The sequence below is a fragment of the Ptychodera flava genome, chromosome 18, assembly GCF_041260155.1.
Source record: "Ptychodera flava strain L36383 chromosome 18, AS_Pfla_20210202, whole genome shotgun sequence".
In the NCBI taxonomy this organism is placed as follows: Eukaryota; Metazoa; Hemichordata; class Enteropneusta; family Ptychoderidae; genus Ptychodera; species Ptychodera flava.
The window spans coordinates 37929486-37948507 of record NC_091945.1 but is presented as its reverse complement, the minus strand read 5'-3'; the positions used below and the strand labels follow the sequence as shown (position 1 = coordinate 37948507).

General features: G+C 36.9%; 1 protein-coding gene across 2 annotated transcripts; it reads left to right on the top strand.

Moving 5' to 3' along the window:
- The first annotated feature begins 8717 nt into the window (after positions 1-8717).
- LOC139117556 (isoamyl acetate-hydrolyzing esterase 1 homolog) lies at positions 8718-18410 on the top strand. Of its 2 annotated transcripts, none has more exons than XM_070680780.1 (6): positions 8718-9006; positions 12050-12102; positions 12587-12779; positions 14559-14670; positions 15165-15283; positions 15838-18410. In XM_070680780.1, the coding sequence occupies exons 1-6, from the start codon at positions 8965-8967 to the stop codon at positions 16009-16011; spliced, it is 693 nt and encodes a 230-aa protein (XP_070536881.1). In that variant the 5' UTR covers positions 8718-8964; the 3' UTR covers positions 16012-18410. The 2 variants fall into 2 exon arrangements, with proteins under 2 accessions (XP_070536881.1, XP_070536880.1); XM_070680779.1 differs by lacking the exon at positions 8718-9006 and adding an exon at positions 9013-9282.
- Positions 18411-19022: the final 612 nt, after the last annotated feature.

Below are 19022 nucleotides of genomic sequence, written 5' to 3'. Positions count from 1 at the left end.
ACTTGTTTCATATATTTAATTTTAAAGGTCATTAACAAATTCAAAACCATCTATTAATTCTGTATAAGTTATACATGAATTTGTAAAACCTATATTCATACTCATAAATTACATCATGAGTGTCCTGCAACCAACATTAAGAATTTGGTATAAAAATGCGTCGGTGAAACATCCGGTTTTCATCAAGGTTACATGCATATTAATTTTGTATGATTGTTCATGAAACTTACATTTCCATAATATGGTAGAATGCAACTCAGGGACAAATTTTGCAACATGTTACATTTTTGCATGGACTAATTTTGAAGCTTGTAGAGCAACTGCAAGATTTCACAGTCTGTGAAAATCAAAACCTAATTTTCCACTAATACAAAACGAAAAAGAATAGCTGCCACTTTGAATTTCAAATATCAGTAAAATTTAGATAATTTGCACCACATTATAAATGATAAACTTTGATTTCATTTATCCTTCAAGGTATTTCAAAAGAGAACAGTCTGGAAAGTATATATTACCTTTAGAAAAAAAATATACATGTCTCTTTTGACTTGATTTTAACTTTGGTGAGGACTGCTTTACAAGTAAAGAGAAGTCAAATATAGAAATTTGGCCGGGAAATTTAGGACCTTTTACTCTGATGTTACTTGGTGATTCATTACAAAGAGATGGTGTTCATTCTGAATTTCATCTTTAACTATTTCTTTTCCATAATAAATGCTAGTTACTGTACTTTGGCATTCCTGACAATGGCTGCATATAGTTTTATTAGCTCCGCTGTCAGCGACACAGAGCTTATCAAATAAGCTGATTTTCCAACTTCATCTGTTGTCATCGTTGTCAGTCGTCCATCAACAATCGCCTTCTTCTCTAAAACCGCAAGTCGGATTGCTTTGATTTTTGATATGCAGTTCACTGGGATGACCTCACTTAAGTTTATTCAAATCGTGGTGAAATTTGTGTACTTGTATTTTTTAAGGCAATTTTTGTCATTTTTGGTCAAAAAATCTTTACAAATCTTCCTCTTCAAAACTGCAGGTCAGAGAGCTTTGATATTTGGTACACAGGTCCCTGGGGATGATCTAATTCAGATTTGTTCAAATTGTGCAGAAATATGCAAATTTGTATTTTTTAGGCAATTTTTGTCATTTTTGGGCAAAAAATTTGTTTCATCAAAACCTCTTGTCTAACAGCTTTGATATTTGGTAACTGGGTTATAGGTATGAGCAAAGTGTGCTATATAGACTGTCGACAGTCCCTCGTGCCTTCTTTGTCCGGATTCACATTATTAAAGTGCGGTAGCAATCCACGTAGGCGATCGAGCGCCGAAGGCGCGAGGCCGAGTGCCGAAGGCGCGAGATCGAGTGCCGAAGGCACCGGAAGCTACGCGGACCAAGCAGTACAAGCGACTGCGAGAGTCTATGTGCTATATAGCTTTGAAATTTGAATACAGGCTCCACAGATTAACTTAATGTGTTATATTGAAATTACATGAAATCTGCAATTTTGTATTTTGGGGCAATTTTTGCCAATTTTTGTCAAAAAATGTGTTTCTCCAAAACTACTTGTCTGATAGCTTTGAAATTTGGTATTCAGGCTCCTGCAGATGAACTAAATGTAATATTTTGAAATTATGATGAACTCTGCAATTTTATATTTTTCGGGCAATTATTGCCATTTTGGTCAGAAAATTTGATTCTCAAAAAAACTACTTGTCAGATAGCTTTGGTTGACATGTTCTTAGAGATAATGTTAATGTGATATGTTCAAATTATGATGAAATCTTCAAATTGTGTATTTTGCAGCTACTTGTGCCATTTTTTTGTCCTGCCACTGAAATGAGCTACATTCCACCTTCTTCGTCTACACGTGTCAAAAATAGTTGTTCTTTACATAACACAGCGGAGCTATATTGGCCGCTATAGGTTGATTGTTTATACAAGTTTACTTTCATTCAAGGGCCATATTACTCAATTAAGCATTATCTTAGTTCTTTTATTCTGTATATAAATATTGCATCTAAGTATGTACCAAGTAACAAATATCATGGAATTTGATCCAGCAGTTGTTAAGTTTTCGTACACAACAACATTATTCAGTCGCAATTCAAATACAGGTAGTATGCTCTCAAACTCAAAAACTACCAGTATTTGAGTAAGTTTAAAAATTTCTTAAAATATCTTTGTGTCAGCCAAACACCAGTATATGATTTAAATTCAGTGGTTTATCACTTTAACTTGGAAGGTACACTGGACATGGGACACTCACATTAACCCTTTGAGTACAATAGTCTATTTTTGTCCCCTTTATAAAAAATCTCAGTCAGCTTTTCTCAGATTTTTGCCAAAATTTTGAGAAAAAAGTGTAGCCAGTGAAAAGTGATGTCCATTTGGTCCAAAATTATCAAACAATTACAGAAAAATTCATGAAAATTGGTAAAATTTTACACTTAAATTTTGGCAGGAGAAAATTACAGCGCGCAAAAGGGTTAAGATGTTGTTCAACATTGTAGTTAAGCATGCTACCCAGACATTGCGATTTCACATCAGATTATTAAAAATGCTTGAAGTATGAAGTGTAGAAACAGCTAACAAATTTGGTATTCCACTTGAAATTGTCCTCTAGAGTGGAAAATTGCAAGTGTGGAAAGTCTATCTTTATATGCAATTCATGTGTTACCACGAGGTCACTTTCTCCTATAATTTGCTTAGGACAGTTCATTTAAGGATGAGAAAAAGAGAAAAGCTCAGTCTTGTTCAAGTTGGTGGAAGGTGACTCTCTGGGAAAGGTGATGCATCATTTAAAGGCAGAGCCTCCCTTTAAAAGGGTGCGAAGCTTAGTGGCAGCAATCACTGTGTAAGTGGACACCAAACAGGCAACAGACGGGCACACGCTCCAGAAAATGCTACTTTTTAGCTCACATTTGGTTATACCAATGTGAGTTTATCGTATAAGCTGAAGTCGATGGCGTCTGTATGTATGTGTGTATGTATGTATGTATGTATGTATGTATGTATGTATGTACAGTATGTCCGTCAACATCAAAAACATGCAAACCGCTGCAAGTTTCAGCTTGGTATTTGGTGTGTTGATGCATCCTGGGCTATAGATAGGATTTTGTTCAAATGAAGTCTGCATTGCCAAAATTATGCAAATGAGCTTACAAAATGTGAAAATGGTCAAGAATTAATAACTCAAGAACTGCTCTTTTGATTGCTCTGAAAATTTGTGTGTAAGTACCTTAGGTGAACCTTATACAGTTTTACAAATATTGTGAGGATATCATTAATTTTGTATTTTTGCTGAATTTTTTGGTGATTTTTCTCATTTTCAGTAACTTCTTCTCTGAAACCGCCAGCCCAATGCCTCTCAAATTTGGGTTGGATCTTTGCGAGGGTGTTACTCTTCTTATTGTTGAAATTATGACAAAATTGGGAAAATACTATTTTGGAGCGATTTTGTCATTTTTGGTCAAAAAATCTTAAAAAGTATTTTCTTTTTAAAACCCCTGGACAGACAGCTTTTATATGTGGTATACAGACGTACAGAGATGACAATAGTTAGATATGTGGAAATTTTCCTGAAATATACAAATTTGTATTTTTAAGACAATATTGTCATTTTTGGTCAAGAAAACTTGTTCTCAAAATTACTTGTTTGATAGCTTTGTAATTTGGTATAAAGTCCCGGGGGATGTTATTAGACAAATTTCTGCTCAAAGTGTTGGGAAACCCCGAAATTTGTATATTTTAGGTAATTTTCTCAGTTTGTGACCTTAAATGACCTACACCAACCCAGGATATGTTGTGAGACAGTTTTGAAGGCTGTGAACATAATTTTGTCATATTTGGTATCAATTTGTTGGAAATTTTGATCCAGAAAACAAAGTTGAGGTGAATTTTTTCATTGCGGACCAATTTTTGCAACTTTTCTACAGCGTGTTCATTTTTAGCCGGATGCCGGCCAAATTGACCGGCTACTTCGTATTTTGGCCGGCTACTTTTCAGCACTGTTTCGCTCTCTGGCCCAGAAATTCTGGTTTTGATAACAATAATTAGATTTTTTGGTGGTCTTGCAAGCCGCAGATAATATTTCAGAAGTGCCGATGTGGCTATATGTAGTCTAGCAATTTACGCGGTGAACTTGTTGCTATCACTGTAGTACGCGATCAGCGAACGTGTTGTACTGTACACCGTGACTGGGTTTCGCTCTCGAGGTCAACCTAGTACTCGCTCGCCCGATCACAGCCCGAATTATTCCGACGTTCACTCGGGTATAGCCGAAAATTGGACTAACATACAATTACGTTATGCCCCCCAATAGCCAACCGAATGAAGCCGACTTTTGTTTCGCTCAAACGTGGAAGAGAAAGTCGACGCTCGATAGCTTTGGTTTTCTGCGTAAGAGTAGGGCCTAGTCTGATGGGTTTGGTAGGTTTTTGATCAAATCTAAAGCGACCACAAGTTATTGAGTCTCATTTTTCATACTTTCGAAACGCCACGTCAATGTATCCATGGTCGATCACGATGTCAACTCAAGTCGATCGACATCGCGTTTTGTTGAGGGGCCGTGGTTGTGTGCATCGCGGATGAGAAAGTCGACGCTCGAAAACTTTGATTTTCTGACTTTGTCTGTTGGTTTTGGGAGGTTTAGATCAAATCTAAATAAACAAAATATTACTTGGTCTCACTTTTCGTACTTTTGAAACGCTACGTCGATCACAGTGTCAAATTTCAGGTCGACCGATATCGTGTTGTGTGTTAACTGTGTTACAATTGACTACCCGTGCTTTGTACACACACGGTGTAGTACAGGCTGGCGTTCAGTGTCGTTAGTTTGAGGTTTTATCAAACATGAACACTGAAATTTAGCTCTTTTTTTCAATTATTATTAACATCAGCAAAAAATCAATAATCAGCTCGCGGATTCGTTTTATTGTGAAATTAGTACAGTGAATTAAAATCACTGAAAATTGTTTTCCTATAATTCATTGAATTGAATAAACTCTTTGATTTTACTGTATCTTCAATCAAGTTTATTTATGTAAATCAGTAAAACACTTTGTACAGCCCGGCTGGTCAGGATTCTAGCGGATCGTTATCTGGGTTGTGAAAACCTAGGCCCATTCTATGATGTATTTCAAAATGTTTGTTCAAGTCATGAGCTAAACATAATTCTACACAACAGTCTGGTGAAATTTTGCTATTATCCATGTCAACTGAATGCAGTTGACAGGCCCGAGTGATATCAAATTAATTTTTCTGACTTTTTTAAACTTTATCCCTTGAAAACATGTTGTAATTGGCAATGATAATGATTATTCTGTATGCTGAAATGGTCTTTAATACTGTACAAGAATGCATAAAATTACTCAAAAATGTCTTCAAAATTAAAAATTTCTTGCCCACACACAGGGACGGGGACCCTGTCCCTGAAACCCTCTCCCCCTTTGTGTATGTTGAAATAGCCTTTATACACTTGTATATAAGAATGCATGAAATTGCTCAGAAATGTCTTCAAATGTAAAATAATCCTCAACACTCTCATGCTGAAATGGTCTTTCCATACAGTACAATAATGCATGAAATTACTCCAAAATGCCTTCAAATTTTAAAAATTTCTTGCACACAGGAACACCCTCCCCCTGTGTGTATGTTGGAATAGCCTTTTATACACTGTATAAGAATGCATGAAATGCTCAGAACTGTCTCCACCCCCCCCCCCCCCCCCCCCCCCCGCCCGCCCAGGGATTCTGGTTGCACACAGAAGCTAACCGCCTACTTTTCTGAATTTTCCCGCCTACTTCAAAAATTTTTGAGAACCCTGTTTCTATGTAAGACATACAAGAACTGATGACAAATTTGGATCCAGGATAATTCCAGATGTCGTAATCACCGCCCACGGTGGGAGGCATTTCACTATCTGTAACTAACTTAAGTGCTGTTTACATTAGAATGATAACACTCATCCAATTAAGTAAAACTCCCCAAGGTTTTAAATACATTTCCTGTCATCTGGCGTTATGTAATACCAAGGGATGGAACATTTGATATTCAGGAGGGGCTAGGGTCTAGAAGATTGATGAGATAGCATTACTTTTTTACCAGATCCCTTGTACATTTTTTTACCCGCTCCCACCTTTTCTTTTTATCAAGCCTTCTCTATTTTTTGTTGTTGACATTTGCTTATGTATGTAGGATCTGTTTGTCTCATTGCTATAGAAGTTGATATGCATGTTCCTAAAGATGAACTCCAGTACCTAAGTTGGAGACCTTATTTGCTTTTGACATCCTTGTTTTTCCTGGTTTAAATATTTCTCAAATGGACACATTTCAAACCAATGTGAGCACACTGTCCTTGACGGTATTTTTAGTTTTTTCCGGCCGCAATAACGCAGACAGACTGCCAAGCAGTCAGCGTGAAGCTGCTGCCAATTGAACTCTGTGGTTCATTCTAATATGACTGGATGACGATTTTTTTAGGAAATTCGAGCATTGGTGGTTGGGAATCAATGACCATTTGCAATTTGAACTGACTGTCAATCAAACGCTTGTATAAACTCTGTTTGCAGGATTAGTAAAAGGTGTCAAAAGGTTGAGATCAGTTTGTGTAATTAATGTTACAGAAATCAAACATTGTACTGGCCAAGTATTTGACTGGGAGGAGAACTTCACTAATGCAAAAACCTGGGATTGAAAATTGTGGCTTTAGGGGCAGAAACATTTGATTGGGGGGGGGGGGGGGGGGCTGGAGGAAATGGGTTTGGCAGCAATTTTTTTTTACCTGCCACTGTTGCAGCAATTTTTTTCTATTGTCTCTCCTGCATCAATTTTTTTTTACATGTGGAAGCAATGTAAATTTTTTTCCCGTTATTACCAGTTTTTTAATATGTAGTTCTTGAGTTAATTACATGCCACTGGTTGACAACTGCACATCTAAAAATATTGAGTAGTATTCTATGTGAGCAGGACAGATGACATTAAATTAGACGACCCTGATTGTGTAAAATTAAGGATTGTCTCTGATGAATTCTTTATTGAAATTAAATAGTAAAAATACTGGAAAAAACTACCAGAGCATTGTGTGGAGAATATGCTAGAGGCCGAGGGGGTAGAGCAAGATCTCCCCCTCTCACATCAAAAATGTTGAAATCTCGATGTGTGCAGTAATGCAATCTGGTAAAGTCTAAGAGGTGTTTAAATTGTTTTGTACTAGATAAACTATTCGAAAATGAATACTCTAATAGTGTGTTATGATCTAGTTAAAACTACATAGGTGGAGTCAATATTTGAACTTCTTTAGGGAGTGCACAGTTATTATGGACAGGGGTGGGCTGACAAATTCTTCCTGTGCATCAGTCAAAATTAGTGAACCCCTCCCTACCCATTGCACCAAAAAATTGATGATCCCCTTTTAAGATGACAAAAATTTCATGACACCCCCTTGCTTTAGTGACACACAAACACCTCGGTAGTGGGGCAATAGCATAAAAAAAATTCTCAGACTGATTCAAATGACCACCCTATCACACTCACTATGCATTAAAATCTCCCCTTCTGACTTGCTATAATTTATAAATCCCCCTCAAAGGGATTGGACAAAAATTACAAGTGGGTCTCAATATTTTTGTGCAAGCATTTTTGAAGGGTCATGAAATTTCACGCCTTTTGGGGAGGGTCACCATTTGCAGCACAACTATTAGAGGCAAAATGTGGTTGATATAAGTGCTGCATCCTAAAAAATAAAATCATAATACATAGGAGTCTATTGGGCAAACTATTAACATTTTCCCATAAAAAAAACAATCTATATTTGTACATTTATATATGTGTGATGATTCATGATGCAAATGTACTTTGCTTGCAGTGGCAGGTAAAAAGTGCGTGTGTGTACAAAAATTTGATTTTGGAACTTGACTGAAAAAGTTGATTCACTGTACATGGTAGTCAAAATATTGATTCACTATATGTTTGAGTCTATGAGAAAATTGTATTTTTACAATACTGAACTAACTTATCTGTACTTTTATAGGTGTTTGACAATTGATGCAAACGTAATTGGTTCAAATATTTCACTTATAAGTCTACAGGTAACTGTTAAATAGTTTCCCTGACAAAATTTGCTATATCTCTAATATGTCTCTAAAAATACTGAGGAATACTTCAGTGCCCTCAGTGAGCTCGATTTACAAGAAGACAAGGCTCAGAGTTGTCAAGGCAAGATGTTCGTGCGACAGATGAATATACTTTTATTCAGATTTACAGTTAAATGACTTCGCAGAATGAAATCATGCGGTCGAATCATTTTTATTTCCAGAATATTTTTGAACACCAAAACTATTTTTTGACGGGACGGATACTTGTGAAAATTAAGTGAACCCCCTGTGCTGTTTGAAAAATACACGACGCCCCCCTGCAGTTTTCAAATTTAAGGCGATCCTTCACCCCCCCCCCCCCCCCCCCCCCCCCCCCCACCCCCCCCGCCCCCCCCCCCCCCCCCCCCCCCCCCCCCCCCCACACCCCCCCCCCCCCCCCCCCCCCCCCCCCCCCGGATTTTGCCGGCCCAGTTCCGGCCGTAATAACTAAACGCTCCCATTTTATACTATATCTTGTCCCAAAGAAAAGCCCCTGGACTTCGCGAAGCGACTATCAGAGCGCCCGCTCGCGCCTGTGTCTGTAACCCTGCCACATGTGCCAAAGCATGACCTTAGGTCACGAAAAGGCCATTGACACCGGGTACAGCTACAGTACCCACACATCTACGTGTACGGCGCAAAGCAGGTCAGCAGAGCGCGAAAGTACAATCAAAGTCCCTTCCCAGCGAGCGTGATCTGAAGGTGAATCCATTTCATACAAATTTCGCCCGCCCCATCCCCACGCCAGAGACAGTGTAACCAGTAAAGCTTCGTGATCGCTACCTGACCTGCTTCATGTCATTGGTCTTTCACACCTACTATACATAGCGATTATGTGGCCACTTGTGATTCTGTATGGAGATTCGCTCACTCAGGTAAACGTAAAATTAATGTACAATCCTTTTGATAACTCACGGCCGGCTGGTACAGTACGGTACCGTGTCTACATTCCACCACATTCCCTCTCCACCCCCACATACAGGTGCCTGGAGTCGCATGTGCACCGACGACTCCAGGCACAAAGTGTCGGAGTCTGCCGTCGGAACGCGTACAGACGCGGTTTAGGATGTACCGGTGATGGCACAATTGATAGTGTCGGAGGTTCTCATATTCCACAGGCGTTCCGATCGTCACTTCGCGAAACCCCTAGTGTGAGTATGATATTGTATCACAGGGCTCGAAATTAACTTTTTTCCCTGGTAGACCACATGGGCTACCATTTTCCGGAGTTGGTAGCCCAGTAACAATGGCTGTAGCCAATGCATATTTTTGTTTAGGGTTGGTTTATCATGAACCAGACAAGAAAAAACAATTTTTCAAGATTCTGCCCATGAAGTGAATTTTCCAGTCATTTGATGTGAATACTTGCACACCTAATACCCAACAGAAAAAAGGTATACAGCACCCCCCTCAAAAAAAAAAAAATGTCTCAGGTCCTTGACATTCATCAAAAGTGATGCGGCAACGCAGTTTTCTTTTTTTTACTTTTTCTTTTTTTCAATTCTTAACTATGCTGGTTTGGCACTATTGATGCAACAGTTTTGTCTGTTATCACTGGCTGCATAATACTTTCGCTTTCTTTTTATCATTTTTGGACATGCAAACAGGGATATCAAGGTTAGCTGTACTGATGAGCATGATAACCCAAAAAAGCCATGATGCGCAGGTCCTGAAATGACAATGACATACGCGATGACCGGAAACGATCTTTTTTTGGCCTAATGGATAACAGTGATACTCAAAAGTTTGGTTACCTTAGTATTGACAACTCATTTCACTCAGAGTTGTACGCAAATTTTGACAGTCATCATGACAACGACCACGACCTTCTCAGCACAACTAGACATACTGTAGCAGGGCTTACGCTATTACCCATGGGCTTTCTGTAGGGAGGAGGTATATTCAAGTTGTCTGTGATTGATACATTATGATGTGCGTTTTCAAACAACCCGGAAGTTACGATCGAGCCACGACTTTCCACTGTTTCCCTTGTCATACATGTCATATGTCACACAGTCAGGTTCACAAACCATCAGTACTGTGGCATGTCGCTAATCATGTATGACCATACAATGCTGATGTTGTCAATTGTATTGTCGTATAGCAATGGAGCTACCCAGAACAGTACCATTATATCGTGGGGAGGGTTGAAGGATCAACATTGATTTAAACCCCAGTGCGGGGTATAAAAGACCCCTAACTCATCGAAAATTCATAATGGCGCTTGAGTGACAACTGGCAACGGCAAGGTAGACCGCTCCGTGAAAATCAGCCGAAGCGATTCCCAAACAAACATTATTGGCATACCATAAACATAGACTGTTTCATAAACACGTAGGCCATACAGATATCCGCAAAGTTTCACAAAGCCTTTTAAAATTACGACGATTAGGGGAAAAATCGCTTTCGTAATGGCCCCCAGGGAACAGTCTTTCTTTTTTCTTTCGCATATTGCGAAGCTGTACCTAAGCTTATAGTCAGAGCGTGATTTGAGAGCAAACAGATTACGCAGATAATGCGAACGATAGCAACCGTTACCAACAGACTCATTATGCAGAGCCATGCCCCAAAACGCCCACCCAAACTTGGCATTAATCCGGATCCTGGTCCATTTCACCCTGGGCTTTAACCTGATCATGTTCCCCAATTAAATCTCATGTAGATTTCAGGTCTGTACAAGAAGTCTTGCTTGATATTTTAAGATGTGATCCATAACTTACGAATTTTCCAGTATCTTTGTTCTGTTCTTGAGGTACATTTTCTTGTTCTACTCATGAATTAAAATGTCAAGTACCTGAAGTTTTTTTAACATAATAAGGCCCCTCCACATACACACATATGTGTGTGTATTGCCTAATGTTATTTGAGTCTAGAAACAGAAATATGACACTTATAATAATTCGATCCAGTTACATTTCTCATTCTGTCAATCCAGTGCTCAGTGTCACTTTCTTCAAGAGAGAAGTTTGTATGTATATTACATGTACTTTTACTTTACTTTTGGTGTTTTGATTACTGGTCTCATACTGTGTTTGAGGTGCTGTAATATATATTATTTATCCCATTGTTCCTGAAAAAAGACATATACTGGCACAAAGTGTGCTGTCATAGTTTGGAATATGTATGGCATAGATTATGAACAGAACAGAAATGTGTAAATTCGACTATGCAATAAACAAAGACAGCCAATATCACAGTCTATTGAAAGATTGGATCATTTAGTTGTCTTCCTGAGGAATTCACTAAGATTGCACAGCAATATAAAACTTCAAAAGCCATACAGAATATTTCTATGGAATATTTGAATCTCAATAGATGGAAGACTGAGGATCAACATAGAAAAGTATACACCATAATATGTGGCTGCTAGATGTTGTTAGCTGTTTTTGGTACTTGGATGCCCTGTGAACTGATTTTGTCTATTAAATGTAAACATTTATGTAAATTGGTCAGTTTAATTAATATCACAGGGGTCTTAGAATGGGTAACAACAAGTAAAAGAAGAAATAATAATCTAAAAGACAAATGAGGAAAACTGACTGAAAAAACTTTTGCCAAATATGTTAGTAGAGCTATATAGTGATACTTTTAATCAATATATATGATCATTTTGCTATGCAATAGCAAAATATAGAGTAACTTTTCTTACCAATTGCTTTGCTTTACATATTTATCATATTTCTTCTGTCAACCTTTTTGTTTGTGCAATTGTTTGTCTTTTTTATTTATATTTCTTTGTATGCCCTTTGTTTATCTAATGTTTTGTTGTTGTTCAGTGTGAGGGGTGCCTGTCCTTATATTGTTTTACTTGCTGATTTTTATTCTTACTGGCATTTGTCATTCATTCAGTAGATTATTTCTACAAGCTATGAGAGGTCCTATGTATCTCTCTTAATGTTATCATTTCTGTTGTGACAGCGTTCATTTGGAGAGGGTCACTGGGGAGCAGCGCTAGCTGACAAATTACAAAGGTAGGCACTTTTATTGTCTTTGAAAATAAGTCAGTGTGAACTCTACATGTACACAAAGTATACACTTTGTGCATGCATTCACAACGCAAAATTACACTGCTACACCAGGAAACATGCAGTTTGTATTGACAACATACACTTTTTCAGAAGTTTGCTTCTAAAAGCATCCCATAAAGAACAGCAAACTTGGCCATGACTTAAGAAAACTTAACAAGAGGAAGGAAAATGTTATTTTATGTATAAAATAAATACAATTTTTGTTGTTCTTTGTTGGACATGTTTACATGTGTAGTGATGTTGACTCATTGGCAAAGATGTGAAAGATTTTCAAAATATTGCGGGGACAGGTTAATGAGCTTGAGATTGTTGGGCTAAAACTGGTATTGAATCAGACAAATGCCCAGTGAGAACACTCCTTAAAATGAAACATATCATGTACACCTCATTCCAGTTATATTTACTTGATCTTACTATTCTTGTACAGGAAATGTGATGTTCTTAGCCGAGGTTTTGCAGGATATAATTCATCATGGTGCAGTCACATCCTACCTCAAATTATCACCAAGGAGATGGCAGATAATGTTGCCTTAGTGACACTATTCTTTGGAACCAATGATTCAGTCTTTGAGGGTTTTCTGCAACATGTATCACTGGATAAATTCAAACAAAATATGAAGGTAAAGCACATCCTTCCAGTATAAAATGTATCTGATTAAAATTAGATATAGAGATTTGGTTCAATCACTTCCTTTTAATAATTCCCCTTATACTTTTGTTGAAAGAGTATAAAACTCCTACATGAACATATTCGATTTGAACTTTTCAATAAAAATTATAAGTGGTAGATTATTGGTCACAAATCAGAGAAGATCAGTTCTACTGTAGATAGGTAATAGATAGGAAAATAGTTTTCCAATAGTCCAGATATAAAGAGGCATTTCAATGCTTTTTGTTGCATTATACATATTATTCTACTTTGGGATAAATCTGAAATATTTCATCATAGTGAAGCAATTCAGAGGGATGATTACTGCACAAAGTGCGTTGTAGATATTCATGTGAATTATTTTAGTTGACATGACACAACAGATATTCATGGAGTGATATCATCAGCTTTGTGTATAGAACGTGTCACAGATGTGTCACAGATGTTAAGCCTTGCCGTGTGTATTACAAACTGTTGTCTGGAAATGCTGTTGAATTTTAGATTGCCCTCATTTGAATTCGGTAAATGAGTGAGTGTTATGTATACGATTATCATGAAAAGAGAAAGTGAGCAGATATTTATTTGAATCAAATGTTACAATAATAATGTGAACATTGTTCATATTGGATTACTTCCTTGTAAACAATTGCATTTTGCAGACAAAAATGGTTAAGATGTATTAAACAAAATATGTATCAATCCTAGATGAAAACAGCCAACTATGACAATCACTTTTAACTCTATCACCACCATGTTTTGGCCCAAACCCATTGTTGTTAATGGTGAGTGAGGACGTTCAAAGGCATGGTTCAGGCATCAGATTGTCTTGCCAGAAAATTTACGTACTGGATTACAATTTCAATGGAAAACAAAAGGCTATGACACCTTCATTATCCTCTTACAGATTAGAACAACCTCGATCCCTGGGATCGGCTCCCCTACCTTTAACAGGGAATCAGGGATGAACAGATTCAAGTCATAATTCAGTCCAGGTTATTATCCTGCTGCATGACAGGTGTAATTAGTTAAAAAAAATTAAAAATTACAGCTGAAATTTTGTTGACTGATTGATGAATAATAATAATTTATTCCGTATATATAAGGCCAAAGGCCTTTTAAATACAAAACAAAATACAACTCTGCATTTAACCATCTGGGTATTTGAAGAGGAATTTATCTAGGTTTGTAACAAATTCTCCCTTTTTTGAAAAGCAAAAAATATGTATTTACTCAGCTGATTCAGTAAATAAACATTTTTTGTTGACATAAGTTGATAAAACATTCTACAGGGGGTCAAAGAAATAACTAGGAATGAATTTAGCTGGCAGTTCTCAATATACAGGACAGATAAGACACGTGGTATTCGTCCTCTACTTGCCCACAATTACATACTAAACATTTTCTGTCAGTTCTTGGGGGTTTTATCCTTTCCCATCTATATTGTTCAATGTTCAATGTGCATTATATGAGTAGATAATCTAAAGCGAGTCAAAGCACTTTCATAAATCTTCTTCACTATTACACACAAATGACTGATTGATGACATTTATCTTGTCTATTGGTTTGTGCAATGGAGAGTTTGATTGGGAGTCTGACAGGGTTTAATTTATAATTTTTTTAACATTGATGCTTTAAAAAGAAACATGAATGAGACAAGAATAGCATTTACAGCTGTTTTTGAATACACCATCTGTGGTTATGTATCATGTCAAATTTTTAATAATTTTATTCATTGACCTTTCACACGCAGGATATGATTCATTATTTGAATTCAATTGGAATTGGAAATGAAAAAATTATCATAATCAGTCCACCAATGGTAAATGAGACTGCATGGGATGATGAATGCAAGAGAAGTTTAGGTAAGACGCTACTGTAAATATAGAATTGATTTTTTGTGATTTTTTATTTTGTTTTTAGAAGAATCTAAGGACTTTCCTGTTTGATCACCATTTAGTTATTATTATAACTTCAAAGAAATTGTATAACCTTAACTGTTACAGCTTACATTCTAGTGTCTTTGTATTTCTGTCTGTCTGTTTGTATGTTTCTGTATTCCAGTATCAAGCTCTACAGATTAAAATGAATTTGTAAAGACCTATGCATTTGTAGCATCATATGGGTAGAGATTGAAGTGAATTAGGAGCAGGAATTAGGATGATTGTTACTGCAATTAAGTAAGTGGTAATTTGTACAATTTATTTGTGAAATCATGCAGTATAACCTGACTTTACGGTAGTTTTCATTTGAACAATTCACCACATTCTCAAGTTCTAGACTTTGAAATGCCTGCTTTACATTATTGTCACATGATTAGCTGTGCTTATTTGATTGTTTCTTTGTTTTTATTTACTAGGGCATCCAAAGAACAAAACAAATGAATTGACAGTAAAATATGCTGATGTTTGCTGTTCCATCACCAAGACAACCAATATTGCTCTTATAGATCTATTCCACTTGATGTCTTCACAACAGGTAATATTGATTTCGCTTTGTTAAAGCACTAGTCTGTACAGTTTGTACCATACCAAAAGTATAACATATTTTCTTATTCATATCATATAAGCAGTTTTCATTACATATCTAAATGGTTGGGGAGCCCTCTAATACATTGTTTCAATACACTGGGTGGGGGGTTGGGGGGGGGGGGGGAGAGACCTCTGCAAATATTACCAAAAAGCATTGGTGCTGGAATCAATAGCATAGAGTTCTTATCAAATCATTTTGTTCTGAAGTTCCAAATGTCACTCACAATCTGAAAGAGAACTGCAATTTGAATAAGATTAAATTTATATTTCCAAGTTAAAGTTTTGAAATCAATCTCGTATTTACAGTATTTTGTTTTAACATTAACAAGTATTCAAGACAATTACAGTCAATTCAGAATGTTAAAATCCTATTTTATTTTATAAGGCTCTCTCAACTCATGCAAATGACCTAAAGATATCGAAAAAGAAAAAAAAAACAAATTATGGAATGATCAACTATATATGGAATTTCATTTGTTTCTGTATTGCTTTCAATTTTAGAATTGGGAAAGATTTCTCCTACCTGATGGCATACACCTTTCAGTGGAAGGATCCAAATTATTGGACCAACACTTGGCTGATGTTGTAAGTGAGAAAACTGGACATTTACCAATGAAGTTTCCATTGTGGAGAGAGGTTGATGGAATGAACATTGAAAAGTCACTGGTGGAATAAAAGATGTGAATCTAGAACAATGTGAAATGTATTTTGAATTCATCACTGCATGGGGTAAACAACACTGCATATAATGCCTTGTTGTCATGGTTTTGGATCAACTTTTACTGTAAAATTGCAGTATAAATGAGACCTATGGGGACAGTCTAGCTGGAACTTCATAGGTTCTGATGTAAATTCTTACCGAGTAAGGGACTGGACGTAAATTAGCAGGGGGGAGGGCTGGGGGGATTTCGCAAGAGAGTGGCAAAAAATTCATGACCCTCCCCCAAAATTTAGTCCAAAAATTTATGACCCTCCCCTAAAGCAAGGCTGAAAAATTTGTGACCCTCCCCCAGTTTCAAAACAATAGAATAGATCGAATCTTTGACGTTCAAAAATTGAGGTGGGGATTTACAACACAGGGCAATATAGATGGACACCAGCAATGGATGCCTGCAATGTGACAAGAACAAGTCTAGATATGGATGTCAGCCTTACCCAAGAATACTTTCAATGACTCGGTGTCAGTCACATTTGACCAGCATGGGTAAAACTAATCTTGTACACAAAAATCTGGATAATTCTATGCTACAGATTTTTCAGTACTTTTAATAAAAGGGAAACCCCTGATTTCATAATTGTTTGATTTTCTGCACAAGTTTGATAAAATGCTCAATTTTTCATTTTGTCAGCTCACTTGTGAATGTGGAACAAACCACAAAAAACAGTTTTAAGACTTCACTGGACACAAAAAATGACACCACTGCTCAAGTGTCATCAGGCTAGGCTGACAAACTGAATCAATACTGAGCATATCATGCTAAAATACAGCAGCCAATACTGAAAAATTCTGAAAATAATATTCAGCTCCTGTCCTCTTTTACTGCATAAAATTTGTTTAACTTCCTCGCCAAGTCTTTTGCAGTCCCTTTAACAAACTTGTGGTACACGCATGTTTGTTTCAGCAAACTCAGATAATTGCCAGGTCAGAGTTGTGACAGCAAGTTTGAACACACATTTAGAGTACTGTAAAGTGTTGGGTCTGATATTCCTTGTTCAATCATATATCTAAATTAATTTTACCATTTATAAATTTTCTATAGTAAAAATGAAACCATTTTTCCTGGTAAAATTCTGAAATCTTATGAATTATGTAACTCTGACCTTCAAAGTAAACAACAACAAAACCAACAACACCTTGTCCATACACCATTGTTTCAAATTACAGTGACTGACAGGCAAAAATAACAAAACAGCACACACGGAATTTAGCCATTTTCATTGGCTATTAAAGGGACAAAGTCACTCATTTTTGACAAAATTTTGGTCATTTTAATTTCTGTTGAATATATGCTTTTCTGCTGCTCACTTAAATGGGCTCAATTGCAATCTCTGGTTGTCACAGCTCAACTCATGTGCATGCATGGATATAACAATTGTGATCACTTAATAATTTAATTTAAGGTATGTACCAAAAATTGTAACATAGTAAATTTCACATGTTAATGTGTCATATAAAAGGGTGAGAATTGGATTGCAATTGCAATAACCAGAGAGTGAGCATATTTCAGTGAGAATGATCTATCAAAAGAAATTTAAATGGCAAAATAATGTCAAAAATGAGCAACTTTGTCCCTTTAACTTGGTACATATCTAGTACAGATTCTTTTAATTCAGCAGCATTACCATTGCACTGTTGAAGTATTAAAATGGTGGCAATGAATATTTTTATAATTGGTGCATTGACAAGATAGTATTGTAAAATGTTGACAAAAATAGCTTTGTCCAAAGTATCATAATATTAGCCATTTCTAAACTGGATGTAAGATTACATCGCCATGTGAACTCACAAATATTTCCAATATGAAAGGGCAGTCCTCTGCTGAGTGCCGAATCATGTATGTTGTACACCATGGAGGTAGACACCAAGCAAAGCATCATGTGAAAAAACTTAAAAGTCTTGGTACTAGATGACTGCTTAACAAGATCGGCAGTCCGCTTGTTTCAAAGCTATTTAAAAACTTTCTTCTGGGCCTATTTCATATCATACTTGACCCCCTGGACTTGACCTGCAAGCTTGGTACGTACATTGTATTCAACTGGAAAATGACATTAACTTTAACGTCATTTTAAGTCAGAGATTCGTCATATTAGTCAAATTTCACTCAATTATTTCTGTCCGTTTTTCCTGACTGTCAAAATTGATTGAGGTCTAAGTATTGAAAGTACTTAATTTAATGATGATTTTCATAAATATGTTTCACTTACAACTGGACTAAATTGTCACAACTTCCAAGTGTGACTGTGAACATCATTCTAAAAATATTCAAATAACTTCAAAGTATTCTCTGGACGTACACTGTACATTTTAGCCTATCATTTTCAGGAAATAAAGGTCTGTATGTTTAAATGATTGACTTATTGGTTTATGAAAAATATATTAAGGATCGGAAGGATGTTGATATCGCAATTCACAAGTCTCTGTGTTGTTTTCCCAAGCAGGAGCGTATCAGTATCACCATGGAGCTACCTTGCTGCAGATCCGTAGCCCTACCACTCCCTTTGCTAGTTGTGCCCCACTCCCCTAACACAACTAGCAAAGGGATTGGTAGGGCTACGGATCCGCAGCAAGGAGCTACCACACTCTTTTGGTAGTTCCATAGAATGTAGCTGCAGTTCTGAAGCTGAAAGTTTTGCCTTTTTCGAGTTTTAGCTTCTAGTTTTTAGCTTTACTTGATCAAGTTGACGTCCTACCTAAACACCAGTCCAAAATTGAGGTACAATGGCAATTATTGCCCTATGATAGGAGGATGTGTGTACCACTGTCGCTATGTGAAGGCTACTTACCGGAAGAGCTACATTGTATCTCTACCAGATGCATATATAGGCCCCAGGATAGGCCTTAGCGTGGCGACAGTGGTTGCACCTGTGTGTGACAAGTATGCCATTGTTAGAGGCAATCAGAGCAGCCAATAGCTGAATACTCTAACCATTCTCGTAGGGCTTAGACTGCTACACCAAGTCAATGG